This window comes from Ascaphus truei, chromosome 7, assembly GCF_040206685.1.
Source record: "Ascaphus truei isolate aAscTru1 chromosome 7, aAscTru1.hap1, whole genome shotgun sequence".
In the NCBI taxonomy this organism is placed as follows: Eukaryota; Metazoa; Chordata; class Amphibia; order Anura; family Ascaphidae; genus Ascaphus; species Ascaphus truei.
Window position 1 is genome coordinate 16734032 of NC_134489.1, and position 18247 is coordinate 16752278.

The 18247-nt window shown below is 42.6% G+C and overlaps 1 protein-coding gene across 2 annotated transcripts in view; it reads left to right on the forward strand.

Annotated features, from left to right (window-relative positions):
- Positions 1-17789, forward strand: part of LOC142498747 (peroxisomal bifunctional enzyme-like) — a 58323-nt gene extending 40534 nt beyond the window's left edge. For both annotated transcript variants that reach the window (XM_075607098.1, XM_075607097.1), the window contains 2 exons: positions 6933-7274; positions 15336-17789. In XM_075607098.1, coding sequence (XP_075463213.1) covers positions 6933-7274; positions 15336-16609 — 1616 coding nt within the window. In that variant the 3' untranslated portion in view covers positions 16610-17789. The remainder of the gene's footprint in view (positions 1-6932; positions 7275-15335) is intronic.
- Positions 17790-18247: the final 458 nt, after the last annotated feature.

Here is an 18247-nt window from a genome sequence, read left to right on the forward strand (position 1 = left end):
CTAACTATATAATGAAGATTTGCTGCAAAACAAGAACAAGAATAAAGACAAATTTAAGAAGGGGTAGATTATCACAGAAAGACACTTAATTCAAAATCCACATTTAATCCGTGGGGGGTTAGGCATCCTAATTCATGGATCCAAAAGGTTTCTCTTTTCAAAAGGTCCTGACCTCTATTTCCCCCTTTCCAATGTTGAGCTACCAATTCTATACCTTTAAATCTTAGACCACAGGGGTCTGCATTATGGACTAGAGAGAAATGTTTGGAGACACGATACGTAATAAGTTGTTTCCTAATGTTCCCTAAATGTTCTAAAATACGGGCACGCAGGGGGCGGATGGTCTTGCCAATATATTGAAGCCCACATGGGCATTCCAAACGATAAACAATATATTTAGACCTGCAGTTTATATGTTGATTAATTCGATAAGTTCTCCCTGTCTTATTTGACTTAAAGCTATCAGCTTTTTGCAACTATGACGACATGCATTACAATTTTTGCAACTAAAATGGCCTTTGGGTAGTTCTAGCCAATTTGAGAGTTTTTTTTATTTTCTCTAAGAGCACTAGGGGCAACTTTATTTTTAATATTAGGAGCTCTTCTAAATATTACATGTGGTTTATCTGGAATGTGTTGTGCTAAAATAGGGTCATTTTTTAGCACATAAAAACAAAAAAACAAATAAGGTAGCGCTAACTTTTAGAGTGTGCAAATTAATTCCAAATGGATAAGAATGACATGTTATTCCTAATTAGGAATAAAGGCTGGCTGCCTGTGATATAACTCTGAACCCAAATCAGAGACAACTGATAGAGAAAATATTATATCTATGGCGCTCCACACATGTACAAATGGTGGTAAAAAGGATACAGTATATACAACCCGTAATGGTGGCTTCGTCGGGTCCAAAGGTAGGCTCCACATGATAGCAGTGTTACATGAAAAAAATAGGGAAATCAAATAGCATAATACTGCAGAATAAATATTCACAGCATATAGACTAATGACATAACAAACCAACAAATAACAAATGACATGGGCTGAGAAACACTAGGTAACTGATAACAAATGAGCACATTTAATGTTAGACACAGAATATGAATAAAAAACAAATAAAATACACAACATGTGTTAAAATAGAATAAGTCCCACTGGAAATCTCCTGCTGTGGCTGAAATGACCACTTACCAGATGTAAGCTGGTCACAGGCAATGGATAATTAGAGAGTATCCCCTCTCGTCTTGGTCAGATCAGCTCCGCTGCACGTCTCCTGGCATCAGAAGCGTGTTGGTGCTCCGTAGCCGTTTCCGGATGGGGCGCTGCCCTGCTCACGTGGAAACAGCTCTCTGCAGCTCAGTCAGTTGGGGCTTGGCGATCGCAGCCGCAGATTCGCCGTGCACTACCCAGAACGCTGTGCAGATGGTGTCAGCAGATTCGTGGATGCTCCGATCGGCAGAAGAAACAAGACAGACGTCAGCAAAAGTCAGCAGAGTGACCAGTGGGACCACCCTACGCGTTTCAGAAGTACCAACTTCCTTCTTCAATTTATATAGAGAATGACCAAATTAAAACCAAAACACTTCAAGGAAGTTTACAGTAATAACTTTATTCTCCAATCAAGTTGTCATCAGGATAACTGGATAAAAAAATATCCCTTTCAGTTAATATAGAAGGATAAAAAGAAACTGTTCGGAAAATAATGTATTTTTGGAACAAGCAGAGATCCTAACTAAGAAATTTGAGGATAGAAATTCTGATAAAGATAATATGGATCTAGCTCTTTCCAAAACTATTGCACTAGATAGAAAAACTTTGTTAGACCCCAAAAAAAACTAATTTCCCGAAAAAATGGGATATCCCTTTTATAACACAATATAATAAAGATGGTGGAAAAATTCAAAAAATCCTCAACAAACACTGGCATGTGCTAAAAAATGACCCTATTTTAGCACAACATATTCCAGATAAACCACATGTAATATTTAGAAGAGCCCCTAATAAATAAAATAAAGTTGCCCCTAGTGCTCTTAGAGAAAATAAAAAAACTATCTCAAATTGGCTAGAACTACCCAAAGCCATTTTAGTTGCAAAAATTGTACCGCATGTGATCATAGTTGCAAAAAAACTGATAGCTTTAAGTCAAATAAGACAGGGAGAACTTATCGAATTAATCAACATATAAACTGCAGGTCTAAATATATTGTTTATCTTTTGGAATGCCCATTCGGGCTTCAATATATTGGCAAGACCATCCGCCCCATGCGTGCCCGTATTTTAGAACATTTAGGGAACATTAGGAAACAACTTATTACGTATCGTGTCTCCAAACATTTCTCTCTAGTCCATAATGCAGACCCCTGTGGTCTAAGATTTAAAGGTATAGAATTGGTAGCTCAACATTGGAAAGGGGGAAATAGAGGTCAGGATCTTTTGAAAAGAGAAACCTTTTGGATCCATGAATTAGGATGCCTAACCCCCCACGGATTAAATGTGGATTTTGAATTAAGTGTCTTTCTGTGATAATCTACCCCTTCTTAAATTTGTCTTTATTCTTGTTCTTGTTTTGCAGCAAATCTTCATTATATTGTTAGTGTCTCTTAGATTTTATTAGTATTTTTATATGTTTTGTAGATAATATGATTATTATTAAATATATATATTTTTTGGACCTCTTAATCATGTCGTACTAAGAGGGTTAATAGCTGTAGGATATTTTTATCCAATGTAACGGTGAAATGAACTCTGTCAGTACAGAAATAGCCCTTCACTATGGGCTACATAGTAATCGATAGTAGATTGACTACAGATGTATTTAGTTGAGCTCAGCCAATGAGTGTGGGAGACTTGGTATTTATACACAGCTGAGAGAGACAAGCACCATGAGAGAGACAAGCACCACTCCTGATGAAACCGGCAAGCCCGGTGAAACGCGAAGAGTGACGAGAAGTGTGTCAGACGTGACGTCATCCGCAACCCTGCCCGAGACCAGACTGCGATAGTGCGGGACAGGGAGGAGCGGTGAGGACGGTGCAGAGGGCTGAGAGAACGCCCAGTGATCCTGATCAAAAGCAGCTCCATTGTTTGTTCTTAAGGCATGAAAACCTTTTAAACCGTGTGAGTGTATTTTCACTTTTGCGTGAGTGATAAACATTTTTTATCAGTACACACTATGTTGTACCGGTATTTGTCTACTTACCTAAGGAAGGTGACCCGACTCCAGAAGTGCATCATAGATTGAAACAGAGAACAAAAGACAACACATTACCAATTTTATTGGGACATGCCTATTATTGGTTGGAAATTTGTGAGTACGCATTGCACAGAATTCAAGACTCACCCTATGTTCATTGTGTTAACATATTACACTATATTTTGCATACACCTGCGCTCCCCATTTTTCCTGGACCAACCCCATATTGTCTGATCTAAATATCACTTCCCTGTTAGTCAGCTCCTCATCCCACAGAACCACCGCCACAAGCAACGTTCCAGGAACGTCAAATGGGTCAGTAAACTGGTCACCCCCCCCATTTTACCGCCCATTGTACTGTGTACCAGCGCCCCCCAAAAAAGACCCACCACCCTACTGACCCAGATGCCTCTGTAAATAGTTAGATTTGCTGGCTCTGCACTGGTTCCCTCTGAGCCAGTGTCCAGCCCTTATAATGCCCCAGAAATCTTCCCGAATGCCTTTTGTTACCCTGATGCAGTGGTGCTCTGCCTTAACACCTGCCATGGCAAATGCCATTCAACGGCAAAACACCTGACTCATGGGCAGCACCCACGCTGCAAGGTCCAGGTACCCTAACAACGACTGGAGCTGCCTGAGCGTGCCCTTCTTTAAACCCGCAACTATGCAGACCAACTCCTTCAGCTCTTCCAACTTCCTTGCAGGTAGCCTGTGAACCATCTCTTGCGGATCAATTTCAATTCCCAGGAAGGACAAGCAGGACGGGCCCTCTGTCTTGTCATTGGCCCAGAACTCCCCATCAGGTCCTGAAACGCATATAGAAAGCCGAGCTGCATCACGCATAACCACACCAAAAAGGAATTGAACATTTTGATATAAAAACGGGACAGCGAGCACCTCATCGGCCAAAATAAGGCCGCGGATATAGTAGGCGTGTGACGTCGTGTGCGCCTGCCACAAAGGTGATACAAGGCCTTTGGGATTGGGAGACGCAACGGGGAGGTGTGTCCGTGATGTCATGTGAGCAGTTCTCCCTCATTGGCTGAAATGCGCACGTGACCCGGCCGTCGCGCGACTAAATCAAAATTTACTCCAAAATAGCGAGCGCCGTCTCGCAGTCACTCATACTATGAACGTGGTCTAAGTGCACAAAAATCTCGCCCTCTAAACAACAACACTTCCCCAGCTGTAGGGAGACATCCCAACACCCTCGGTTTCAGACCGCCATCCTCTGGCCAAAGTTCTTGTCAGACTTACACCATGTGGAGCCGCCATAACATTTGCAAGCCTTCCAAATCATGTCCACGTATTTAACAAGCGCTGAGCACTTCTCCGACGCTTTCTCCCCTGCTACGCTAGCTAGGATCGCGAACGCCTGCAGCCAAACCCCACAAGACTTTGATGCTCGCCTTTTCTCTTTGTCCTCCTCCTCCTAACTTTGCATCATGAAAAATACTATCTGCTACATCCGCCTCCCCTTCTTTGGTCTTCTCACTAGACCTGCTGCCCTCCACAGTCTTCTACGGAACTGCCCCGCCTCAACCACGCTGCCCGCTGCCGTAGCAGGCCTGCACTCGATTTACTGCCTGACCTTTCGCCTCTCTTTAACAATCTCCGCTGTGGCAGGGTGACCGTGGTTAGTGAGAAGACAACACGATTCTTCTGGTGAAATAATAAGCTGGTGGATTTATTTGACCAAAAGTATAACAAAACAATGGGTGCTCTGTCCCTTTAAGTGAAATAAACATAAACAAAAAACTATCCCCGTTTGGGGAACTAACTAAACAAAAGTGAAGCCTATCTACCTGGCTGGCTAGCTAACCTAGACCAGACCAAAAATGTTCAATAACTCCAGTTGGCTCCTTACCTGGGAGCTTTATTTCCCCTTGGGACAGGATCAATATGAGCAGCCAATCTGTCTGTCAGCACTCCTCTGTCCTCTCTCAGTGCCTTAGAGAGACTGCCGCCCCAGAGGCATTTCATTTTCCTGTTTTAAAGCAGGTGAGCTAGCTTAATTTGGATCACCTGTGGACTGCTTAATCAGCTGGGTTAACTCATTGTCTACTGGAAAGCAGGCATACTGCCATCTAATGTATACAGAGTCAATGACTCTGTCACACTGCTAACCGCCATGGCTGCCAGCTCCGCTTCCGCACACCCATGAACCGTTTGCACCGTTCAGACTTGAGATACATTAAGGCCAGAGCCTGAGGCCCTGCCATGAAATTCCTAGATGCGCAAAATTAAAGTTTGCCAGCCCCCCAAACTCGCTGCACCTGCTTGCACTGAAGCCTGCGGCTGCGCCCCCAACCCGCTTACCCCTGAAAAGGACCTTCCTGGAGCCTCTGCTGCGTGTATAATAGGAATTAAATAGAAATCCCATGGATTGGAGCAAAGAAAGAGGCAGCAGATCAGAGGTAAGTGAATCAAAAATAGTGTATTGCACCCAAAATCCAACGTTTCAGTCCTTAAAATAGGACCTTAAGGACCGAAACGTTGAATTTTGTGTGCAATACACTATTTTTGATTCACTTACCTGCGATGGAATTTCTATTTAATTCCTATGATACCCGCACTTGCCAATACTGTATATGCCAATGTTTGCTTTAGGTGTGGTCGCTGCTTTGTTGTGTGTGTGTACGGGTGCGTACACACACACACACACATTCATACTGGAGGAGAGAAGAAGTTTGCAAGCGGCTTCAATACATTCCCATGTGTAATCTTTCAAGTCTCTGACAGAGGGACCAGTAACACATCACAAAGCAAGAAGTGTTCAGAGGATGGACATCAAAACGCTTATTTTACATCAATGTTTCTCCTAAGCAGAGACGTACCGGAGACGAGCTGCTTAGCAACAGTCAGTGTTCAAATGAGCTCCTCCGTTCACCTCCCATCAGAACATGTCGCTCCATTAGACCCTCCTCCTACTCCCCCAGATAGCAAGAGATGAAAGCCATGCTTACACTCCTCACCCCTCTACCACAGGAGTTAAGATGAAGAAGCAGCTAGGAGAGAGAGAAAGCAAGGGACCACGTCGAAAGCCAGAAAATTAGACGTGTTAACACTTCGTTCTCACACATTTTTATCTTCCTAGTGTGTGCAAGAGAAGCATCTGTTTGGACCGCAACCCCTTAAGTGCCAAAGGCGGTCAGCAGGGCTTTCATCTGTCGCTCAAAGGGTTAAAGTAGTAATCCATGCTTGCCGTTGGGATCCGACAGACGCTCTTCGGGGCAGGACTTCTATCCATCAGTGTTTACTTTAATGTATCAAGCACTTTCGCCGCTATTGTATTCCCCCCCCTGTTTTTAAAGGAGCAGTCCCTCTGAGGACAAAAGTATACTAATGGCAGTGGCATGTTTAAGAGGTGACTTCTGTGGGACTGCTGACCTTTTTTGACCAAACTCTGACACTTCTACGTATTTCTTACTCACTTTTTAAAGTTGGTTTGTAACCGTGATGAGCTGAGACTTGGGAGGGGTTTCATTTCCTCTGGTGGCTCCATTTTTTTCAAAGAAATGGAAAACAGACATATCTTTGCTATTAGCACAGTCAGATTTGTTTAGGGAAGCCAAATAGACAGTTAAATTCTTTTAGAGAAGGTATTTCTCTGTCTGGTTATGTGGGAGTGTACTTAAGTCTATCTGTAATGTGGCGCTACATCACTAAACGTTCAATTGTAAAGACAATACACTACACCACCTCTCCATGACGATCTCCCCTCTCTTTATATCTTCAGGACGGCCGCTGGACATACGTAGGTTGAGTGCTGTCCCTGTCCGGTCCCCTCCCAGCATCGATGCCTTTCTGGATGCAGCCATGGAAAAGGCGAGGAGGCAGTTCCGGGGTGCCCGGGCCCCCCTGGCCTGCATCGAAGCCGTAAGAGCCTCGGTGAAGCTGCCTTACTCACAAGGCTTGGCGAAGGAGAGGGACTTGTTTCTCTCAATTTGGGCCACAGGGCAGCACAAGGCTCAGCAGTACGCCTTCTTCGCAGAGAGGGGTGTTGGCAAATGGTCTCTTCCCACTGGCGGGAGATGGGACACCGTGCCACCCAAACCTATCCGTTCAGCAGCAGTTATAGGTGAGAAATGTAGAAATTGAATTGTGTTTGGAAACTTGATTCTTTTCCATCAGAGGCTCTGAATGGGGTGAAGGTGGTTGGTTGGTTGGTTGACGATATTTATTTGATCCGGTAATAACGTAATACGTTTTTATGTACTTGCTCGATCCTTCAATGTTAATGTTTGGCAGTGGCAGCAAAGGTATATGAACACCCAGCTTATGCCATACATCAGGGCTCTTCAAGTTGAAGCCCATGAGTCAAGTCTGGCCAGTGGAAGACTTTGGAGTGGCTCTTGGACTATTTTCCCCTGTTCATTTTCATTGCAGTTTCTCAGGCAGCCAAGTATAATTTTTGTCACACTGAAACTCACTTTTAAGCTTCGTTAATATAAATGTATATGGTGGAGACTTAACAGCTGCTTTTAAAATGTATCGGCCTCTTTGGAAACTAGTTGAAGAGCTCTGCGCTACACCCTACCCATTTCGAATGCTATGGTCTTTATTCTGTAAATTGGAAAAATAGTGCCGATCCAGCGCTAGCGCACAATAGGCCCTATTGACTTCAATGGGGCTTTTCGTGCGATAGTGCCGGATTAGCGCTATTATTATTACTACATACTGGAACCTCTTCACTCTCCTCTTGACTTCATACACATGTGATACCCAGTGAGATGTAATACGGTTTGCAGGCCAGACCTGAGGGTTTGGTGCTCACTGCGTGCTCTACAAAAGGGAAGATCAACTCCTCACCGGGGCTACTGCATCAGTATATGCTGATAGGGGGAGACATGTGTATTAAGGCAGCGGCTGTGATAAGGTTGTGTTCGCAGATCTGTGCTCACTTGAGATTTGTACACAAAAAACGGTTTATACGCGCTGGGAGGCAAAGGTTTATATAACACATGAATATATCGGAGCCCGAGTCCCTACTGCTGTAAAAATGTAAATATGTATATCTTCATGTAGCGCTAGCCATGTACATAGCGCTTTACAGTAGTAACACACGTGTCATAATAGGAATAAGCGCTTCAACATAAAAGTAACATTAGGAAAAGGAGTTCCTGCCTCTGACAGGGTGAAGGCCTGGGCTGCTAGTTATGCCTGGGAAACATATATCTGAGTCCTTCATCCAGCACAGAAGGTTAACCCAGGAAGAATAGCTGGGCAATCAGGAACTAAGCACATACACCTGACAACCAGCATGAGATATAAGGAAGCCATTGCTTGCAAGCAGGTGGCTGTCTAATTTCTACAGAGCTATCCTAGACAGGCTGCCATGCAGATGGATTCACAACTCTCTCTAAACCACAGTAAGAACTGTTAATATTGTTTTCCTGACTGTGGAGGTGTATGTTAAAGGTTTGGTAACTGGACATAGCCAGCCAGCCTGATAGATCTTGCTTGGAGTGTGTGGAGTAGATGTTATTTTCCTATGTTTTGTGTTGTCTTACAGGGATGGTGTGCCCAAATGTTTAAGTTTGCAGTGAAGAAATAAAACCACTTAATATTTGCTTCAACCTGAAACTACACGTGTGGACTATTGTCTGACCTATTGTCTGACCTCGCCTACAGGCCGTCCTGCCACACTTATCACAAAAAGAATGGGGGCGCAGAGAAGAAGGAAAAGAATCACTGAACGTGCATAAGTAAATTTATAAATTCATATTAAAATAACAAGTACAAAACTTACAATAAAAGTGGGATCATATGGATCCAAGTACTCAGAATGGGTATATCACTCAAACGGAAGGTCCAGTCCACTGGAGAGCCATTGCATGCTGGGTAATTACGTGATGACGCAATACGCCTAGCACTGCCTACACGAGTGCAGGGATCACTACACGTGGGCGCCGGTTTAGGACTTCCCCTCAGCACACGCCAACTGCGATCTGGAGAGGGGGATTTTGCCTGGACTACGGACCTTCCATTTGAGTGATACAGTATACCCATTCGGTGTACTTGGATTCATATGATCCCACTTTAATTGTAAAACTCTTTACCCGTCCTGCCACACTGCCCCAAAGAGCTTACAATCTAAGTCGTAAGTAGAGAGAACTTGGAGGCAGCAGGAGGGTGTTGCGGTAAGTGTGTGTGTGTGTAAGGGGTCATGGTAAATGCATATGAGATGTATAGTATCAGCCAACAGAGCTATATACTGTATCTATATCTACGCGGTTTGAAAAGCTTAAAGTCGCTGCTCCGGAGCCGGCCGCGATTTCGCTGCAGGGGGTCCATGCTTCCCGATCGGACTCCCCACAGCGTTAATCTTCCAGCGCCGGGCGGTCGCGTTACCGCGGCATTTCCTGCTGCCGAAGACCATCGGTCTGGGTGCATCTGTATATATGCTCGTTAATCTAATACAGGGGCGGCCAACTCCAGTCCTCAAGGGCCACCAACAGGTCAGGTTTTTGGATATCCCTGCTTCAGCACAGATGGCTCAAACAGTGGCTCAGTCAACGACTGATGACCCAAAGGAATTTGTGTCCAACATCAGTGTATGGTTGTATAAAATGTATTACTCATTTTTTCATGTGTTTGCTTGCAATAATATGTGCATATAGGAGCCTCATCCATTTTTGTGTTACAAGTTTTTGCAGTGACCTGGTGGTCAGTGTTAGATTTGGCAGCCAACCTTCAATGACTTATTTTGAGATTGATAGGGAATAGTATTCTTCTTAATATATGTATAGTACATGATAATTGTTTTAGCGCTACCTATTTTTGTTCATTACTATTTATACCGCTGTCTTTACTTGTTTCTTAAAGCGAGTGGCCGTCAATGTGTTTTTTCCTTCTCTAAATTGGGAACGAATATTTGATGCTTTTTTTTATCACTGGAAAGCAACGAATTCCAGAACGCGCTGTTAGTGTGTGAGGCGCGTGCGTGCATACACGTGCATACTGTATATATTTCTGTGCAGTGAGAGCGCACATTACTTTGCGCTGTGTTGGAGATATTTCGGGCATAAATGCAATCTATCCTTCTAGTCTGTGTGTCTTTGTATGCAGTGTTTTATCAGGTGCCAGAACTACATTACATGGTGATAGCGACAGTACCCAGAAACCTATAGGATATTTACTCGTATAATGTTAGTGCCTTTCCCCCTAAGCGCATGTCCTGCTCTTTCAAATCTTAAAAAAAAATCTGGCTTCTGAGGTTACCATGGCAACCTTTTTGGACTCCACAGGGCTGGGCTCCATTTTAACCTTCCAATAAAAAGACATCACATAGTACAGCAATGTCAAACACAGTGAATGTAAATCTCGTGCAAGGCTCACAAATGGCTACTCACATGAAAGCAGCCAAAAAAGAGCAGTCATCCAACTTAGATTGCATGTGATGTCTTTTTATTTTACATGGCTGCAAGCTGCGCTCCTCTGGTTCTTTTGGAAGAATTGAACATGCAAGACAAGTGAAACGGTCTTTTACCAAGGGTTGGAAGTGCGTTTGTTAATCCTCTTATTCACTTTTTGAGCACTAGTACACTGTGTATGTTGTCATTTGTATTGTGGCACCTATAATTTTTTACACATATGTGCACATTATTTTTGGGGTTTGTTAGAGCGCTATCGAGCACATTTTTTGTTCTCTATTTTAACCTGGACAAAAATACACTCGCCTAGACGGGTGAAAAGGGCCCCTATATAACTAGCACTCATGAGGTGATGGTATAAATGTACAGAATAAAACTTAACCTTTATTGGTATATGAAATAATAAAAATTAGGGTGAACACTCAAACACAAACAGACAACACGTAGGGCAACAAATGAAAATGATTAAAAAAGTATTAAACCACACACCTCCTAATCACCGCAGTGATTGGGGTGGTGTACAGAGGGACTAATGAGGACTGGCAACCCAAATTGATTTAATTATAAAGAGTTGCCTCAGGGTAATGAATCCATAGATCCGGAAGGTGTGGTGTGTATATATATTAAGGTAACAACCTAAAACACCATCCGAACCACTCCTGATTAAATTGTCACACAGGATTATTTATTTATTTATAAAATATTTTACCAGGAAGTAATACATTGAGAGTTACCTCTCGTTTTCAAGTATGTCCTGGGCACAGAGTAAAACAAATAATACATGGTTACAAGTACAGTACATAAATGAACAAGGTATACATTATATACAAGACATTGCATGCACAGTTAAAGAAAATATATATTATGAGCGTATGAAACAGTTACAGACCAGATTAAAGTGTGAGACAGCCTTAGATTTGAAAGAACTTAAGCTGGTGGTGGATATGAGAGTCTCTGGTAGGTTGATTAGCTACAGTGAGGGGTGCGGAAGATCAAAGCGCCCCACTGATTTAGAGAGGGTTATAATATTCCAACCAAATATATTTTATGTAGCCTAAAAAGGTGAATACTTAAGGCTTAATATAGCTTGATTGATTGTATTCACACTATGTTCAAATAAGTGACAATTGAAAATAGTCCTTGTACGCAACGCAGATTAAAAGCTTATGTAGCATCACAAACTGGACTACAGTGTAATAATTGATGAGTGGGAAGCCACAGATTCATTATATTTGTGGCTAACAATTAAGATCTCCATTCATCAGACTGACCATGGTATATAAATTCATCCAGATACCAGAGCCAGATAAGAGCAATATTTAATGTATTACACACAGATCCTTTTTTAATGAGACCCAATATTTAATAGAAATTGTAGGCTCAAAGGGTGAAAAAATGTTGCTCTCATACTCTGTGACGGGAGCGGTAACTTGATAGTAATGTCTTTTTAAGTCAAGGGGGGTACCCAGGATATATAATATGGAACCCCAGCGAATGGTATACAAAGAAGTGACCCTGATCAGTATAGTATAATAGTAGTCTTATAGTAGTGTCATCTCACCAAGGTAAGTTATTCTAACCTTTTAGTGGAGTTTCAACAAATTTATGTCTCATAATATATACAGGTCTCAGCTCCAACGGATAGTATGCTACAGGGCTCCACTCGGCGTGGTGTATTAATGAACACCACAGAACAACTCTATTTTATCCTCCCGGACAATTCATATTGCAAACGCTTATATCTCCTCAACTGAGCATCAGGTCGAAAAAGTAAAAACCATACTGGAAAGGGCAAGCAAAAAAAAAGAATGGCCAATCCACGTACAAAGCTGCTTTCAATCCGAGAACTGTTCAATGTCATTAAGAGACTAGGACTGAAGGTCTCCCATGTCCCTATTGAATATGTGATTCGTGGACTATTTTCACTCATTGTTTTTAGGGTCTCTCCACTACATGGACTTGTGCTCACACATATCTCATATTATATGTAATCGTTTATAGGTTCTTAGTTGCTTTGGATTAAAAAAAAAAAAGTTTCGTTTTTGGAGCTATTGCAAAATCAATGAATTTTAAATACACAAGTCACCAAAATTATATAACTTTGTGTGTAATCACAGGCCCAGCTTTCCTAAATAGATCCAAACCAACAAGTGTTCCTGGCGCAGATTGAAATGTGCACTACAAAGTGCCTATACCCCCAGTGATTAACTAAACACTGATACTGCACCGACACACTTTATTCGAGCAAATACCCAGTATGTACCTGGCAGATACCTGGAATGCGCCGCTCCACACCTCTGACAAGCCCCGTTGCGTTTGCCTTCCCAGCCTGGGTTCATGCCTGGCTGATGGGCGGCTGATCTGTTAAATGATAATGATTAGGATTTAATAGGCTGCAATGCTTCGCGTGTCTACCAGATGGCATAAATTCATGAATTGTAATGCAGTATATATATATACTGTGCAGTATTGCAGCCAGCGGGAATAAAATGCTTCAATCCCTGCCTGGAAAATACCTCAATGCACTCGGGCAGAAAACAGTCACAAACCTCAATACACCCGGGTATACCCGAATTCGTGGGACTAGCCGAGCTCGAATAAAGTGTGTCGCCAGTGTACCACATCAGTCCAGTATTACCTATAATTTTTTAATGGACAGTGTCCAAATACAGGACAGTCCGGTTCAATACGGAACACCTAGCAACCCTACTTACAACACCTTCAAATTTTTAGACCCAGGTGGAAGGGAGAAATTGGGTCGCAATTTGTTACATCTCATTATATTCTGTGCCTTGTCTGTCCTGCCTAACTCCCCCTTTTCACTCTTCCCCCAAATCGCACACTCATGCACATGGAGAAAAACTCCAAGCAACGACCTTGGTATATTGATGCAACATTTAAATGATGCGCTCTTTGTCAATTTTCCTCCGAGATTGTCTTGGCTCGTAATGAACCTTTGGATTTGCCCATATAACATGTCAGGTTAAGTTGTGGGCACCTCTTCGTTTTTAGGGGCAGATCCAAAGCCCAGTCAGAACAGAAATGGATCGCTTTGGCGTTGCCGGACCCATGGTGCTGTAAAGGTTAACCATATGCCATATAATTAGGCTTTTCTCCTCCTAACCCATCCGTGCAAACTGCAACCCCAAGATACCACAGCAATAAAGTGTTATGTTGACAGCTGCAGTTTCAGAATCTTGACTGCATCGTCCCTTCTCCAGGATGCTGTGTAATGGAGAGATTAATTTTTCATAGGTGGATATAAATTTGATTCCTTTCTACAAGACGCTGGCCTGTGGAGAAAAAAGCCTCGATGTATATTAATGCGATTAATCACTGGGTTGTTTTTATTGGGGAGGGGTTTAATTGTCCTGCTTTCTTGAGATATTAGTACGGCTATCAGCTTTCTCTCTCCACCGCAGAGCCGGAAGAGATCTGTGCGTCTGGGATCTCTGGAGAGGAAAATGATTGAATTGCATTTTTCCGCATCAGACACTTGCTGTATTAACCCCATCACTGCCAGCGGGACCGGCAACGCAGCGTGAAGCAATGTGACTTTGCTTGATGACTCGTTTGGATATACTTATGTTCGTTAAGAACTTTAATCGGTGCTTATTAATATCCCCCTTTGTGCAACTTTCGCCCACTTTTATTTGAAACTCAGAAGTAATAACCATCCTTTATTTCTTACATAGCGCTGGCAGTGCATGCAGCTGAACAAAGAGCTTACACTCTATTTTGCTACCTGAAGCACAGTGAGAGTTATTTTCCTACTGTCACGTGATTGACAGTGTAGCTCCCACTGCAGAAGCCAATGCCTTACAGTCACTTGAACAGTTTAGTAGATTGCAAGCTCTTATGGTCAGGGATCCATTAAGCAGGTATTGTTCTGGATTTCTGATTTTAATTATACATTTATTATTACAATTATTTATTAACCTAATTGCTGCCATCTGTGTCTGTAGTATCTTTTAGTTCATTTCTAGTAGGAGTTAAATGTCCTCGAGTGTGCTGTTCCAGTTATTTCTGTTACAGTACAGATTAGCCAGCCTGTTTGTGGCAGGGACCAGTGTAGGTGGTATCCAGCTAAGAGGGTTTACACTTCCCAGAAGCCAGGCACTGAGAAATTAAAGCCCTTTTTATTCAATTATTAATCAATTGAGTGCATGTACTGAAACGTCATTTTCACCGGCTTAATTTGCTATTTGAATTAGAAAGACGTAAGCAGATTGTAACCTTTCTTTCATATATATTTTAGATATAATAGCACCAAACATACACACAAAGCGTTTTTAAAGCAGCAATCCATACTATTGCTGTTATAAATTTTTAGTTTGCTGCAGTTTTTATTTCAGGAGATACTCGCCTCCAATGCTCTGATTCAGCATTGTTTTCGGGAGTTTAAAATGGCCGCAAACAGGAAAACTGACAATCACTCTGTGACCCGTGAAACTCCCGTTCAGAAAGCTGCCCAGTGAGGATCATGTAAGAGAACAGATATAACATATAGCGTTTTCCAGAAAAGGGGAGGGACAATGTTTTTCAGGCATGGAACTTAATATTATGCGGGCCTGCAGTGTTTTAATGCCCATTAGAAACATGGGAAGACCAAGTGGGCAAATAATCCTTATTAGAAGCACAAAAAGCTTTGGTCCATTGGAAGTACTATACTCCATATTGAAGCATGTTATTTAATCATCACAAAGTGCGCACATCCCTATAATTCTGTGAAAGAATCCTAACACACACTTTTTTCCTCCACACAGGACTGGGGACAATGGGGAGAGGGATAGTCATCTCACTGTCGAAGGCGAAGATTCCTGTAATCGCCCTGGAACAAGACATGAAGCAGCTGGAGCAGGGAAGCAAAGCCGTGAACGGACTCTTGGAACGTGAAGCCGAGAAAATGAAGAAACAAGGACGGACAGCTGCTCTAGGTAACGGTCTGGGTTCCGTCCACTTCACGGTAGACTTCGGGGAGCTACGCGATGTGGATCTCATTATCGAGGCTGTGTATGAGAACATGAAGCTGAAGAAGGAGATATTCTGTATGCTGTCTTCCATCTGCAAGCCTGACGCTTTTTTGTGCACCAACACGTCAGGCTTGAACATCGATGAAATTGCATCTGTCACAAACCGACCTCAACAAGTCATTGGCACCCACTTCTTCTCCCCCGCCAACATCACGAGACTCCTGGAAGTGGTCAAAGGCCGTGAAACCTCCCTCACCACCATCGCCACGGCCATGAATATTGGAAAAGTCCTGGGCAAAGTCGCCGTGCTGGTTGGCAACTGTCCTCTCTTTGTTGGGAACCGAATGTTGGGCCCGTACCTTGACCAAGCCGATTACCTGTTGGAAGAGGGTTGCCGCCCGGAAGAAGTGGACCAAGCCCTTGAAGAGTTTGGTTTTGCTATGGGCCCATTCCGGATGATGGATCTGGCTGGCCTGGATGTTCTATGGAGGTCACGGATGGAGAAAGGTCTGACGGGTGCCAACGTTCCTGCTGGAACTCCAACCCGCCAACGTGGAGGCACCAGGTACAGCCCTCTTGCAGACATGCTTTGCGAGTTGGGGAGATTCGGACAAAAGTCTGGTAAGGGCTGGTACCAGTATGGGGAACCTGGTGGTAGAAAAGCAACACTTGACCCTTGGGTCCTGGACTTCTTGGAGAAGTACAGAAGCACTCACCAAATCAAGCAACGTCCTGTAAATCGGGAGGAGATTCTAGAGCGATGCTTATACGCACTCATCAATGAGGGCTTCAAGGTCTTGGAGGACGGAATAGCCTCAGGCCCGGAAGACATTGACGTCATCTACAACAATGGCTACGGCTGGCCGAAGCACAAAGGGGGCCCCATGTATTACGCTGCTACAGTTGGGTTGGCCAGAGTTCTTGAGCAATTGGAAAAATATTACAAGGCCAATGTGGACGTCCCCGATATGAAACCTACCTTTTTACTGAAGAAACTAGCTGCGGTGGGAGGGCCTCCAATCAAAGAGTGGAGAACACAGCTTGGGAATCTGAGTAACAAGCTGTGATTCCAGATGTGAGTCCAGTTTGCCTTGAAAGTATAATACATTGTGACGCACTGTCAACACGGCAGCCAATGGCACATGTATATCCAGCAGGGAAAATGATAATCTCTTCTAATGAAACCTTTTCAATACAGAGACCAGTAAATTGGGACAAATGTTAATTCGGCTGTCAATTTGACTACTTAACTGCAAATGAAATTAACTGCTTATAACATTCAAATGTTACTCAAATTCAGGCCAAGTTATCCGTTTCTGAATAATTCAAATATACAAAGGTTCTAAACTTTGAGAATATGACATTATTTTTATCTATGTTCCAAGCCATTTCCTGTATGTTTATTGAAGTGCCTGTATAACTTGGAACAATTTTGCAGCACATAACAGTTGATTACTTGAATTTATATAGTGCCTTTTCATTTCACTGCACTTTATACCAATTCCTCAATGACCCAGCCACCTCTGGTGGGGATCCCTGGCAGCAAACTTGTAGCACTCTAATATTATGTCCAATCCTATGGGAGAAACCAAGACACAGGGGCAGATTCATTCATGCAATGGCGCACCTTATCAGATGTTGACTTGAATGGGGGTTAATTAATCTACCCAGAGACAGATAACTGGTTTGACCAAATTCACGAAGAGGCTGGGGTTAAGGAGTCAGAATGTGTGTATAGAATTAACCACTACAAAACATAAGATGGGATGCTATGACACTGTGAAAACACGTGGGTGCCGTTAACCCAATTCTCTGGTCAATGTCGAGTCTTGTTTAGCTGCTGTTTCATTAAAATAGAAAATAAATATATATTTTTCTCCCCAACAACTAACAACATTGTCCAACCCGTGTGGTGATGGATGGTCCTGTAACAAGAACGCACCTCCTGTAGCAGACGGGAGTTAATTAAATGCTCGTGTTCTTCGCTATTTTCCTTTTCGCCTGTATGTACATTTCTCACAGCGCCTATAAGTTTGCCAACCTGGACAGTTCTCAAAATGAAAATACACTTCTGATGGATACAAGATGAAATGAGAAAATCTGCACTTTTCCTCTAAATTGTTTGCTTTTCTACTGATTTGCACTTCATGTACAAAAACAGTGGTTTAGGTACAATGAAAATATAAATGGTGTCCATGGTGTTGACCTGTTAATATGTGACGATAATTAAAGTTTCCATATTTTTTATAGACCGACTTTCTGAAATCTTTGGCTTCTGTCTGATTTTGTTTACATATGAATCGTTTTTACTTTACAATGAGCTCCACAGGGGAAAATCCTTACATGCTGCAGTATACTGTATGACAATGCCAAGTATCTCTAATTGTTCATAATCTAAATGGATATATAGCACAGTACGTAATGGTGAAGATATATAGAGCTTTAAGTATGGTATATGGTATATACTCCGTAAGTCAAATTTTGGTCCGGAAGACACCTCACAGCCCATTCACTTGAATTGGCTATAAATAGCGATTCCGATTTGCGGTTGTAACTGGAAAAAAACGATAAAACACAGGCGACCAATCATTTGTGTTTTTTCAATTTAAACTGGAAAATGAAGGATTGAATTTAGTCACCAATGATTTTCATTGGTGGAGTGTCCTCGTGGTTTGATTTCACAGGAAAATGTCACCCTTCACAAT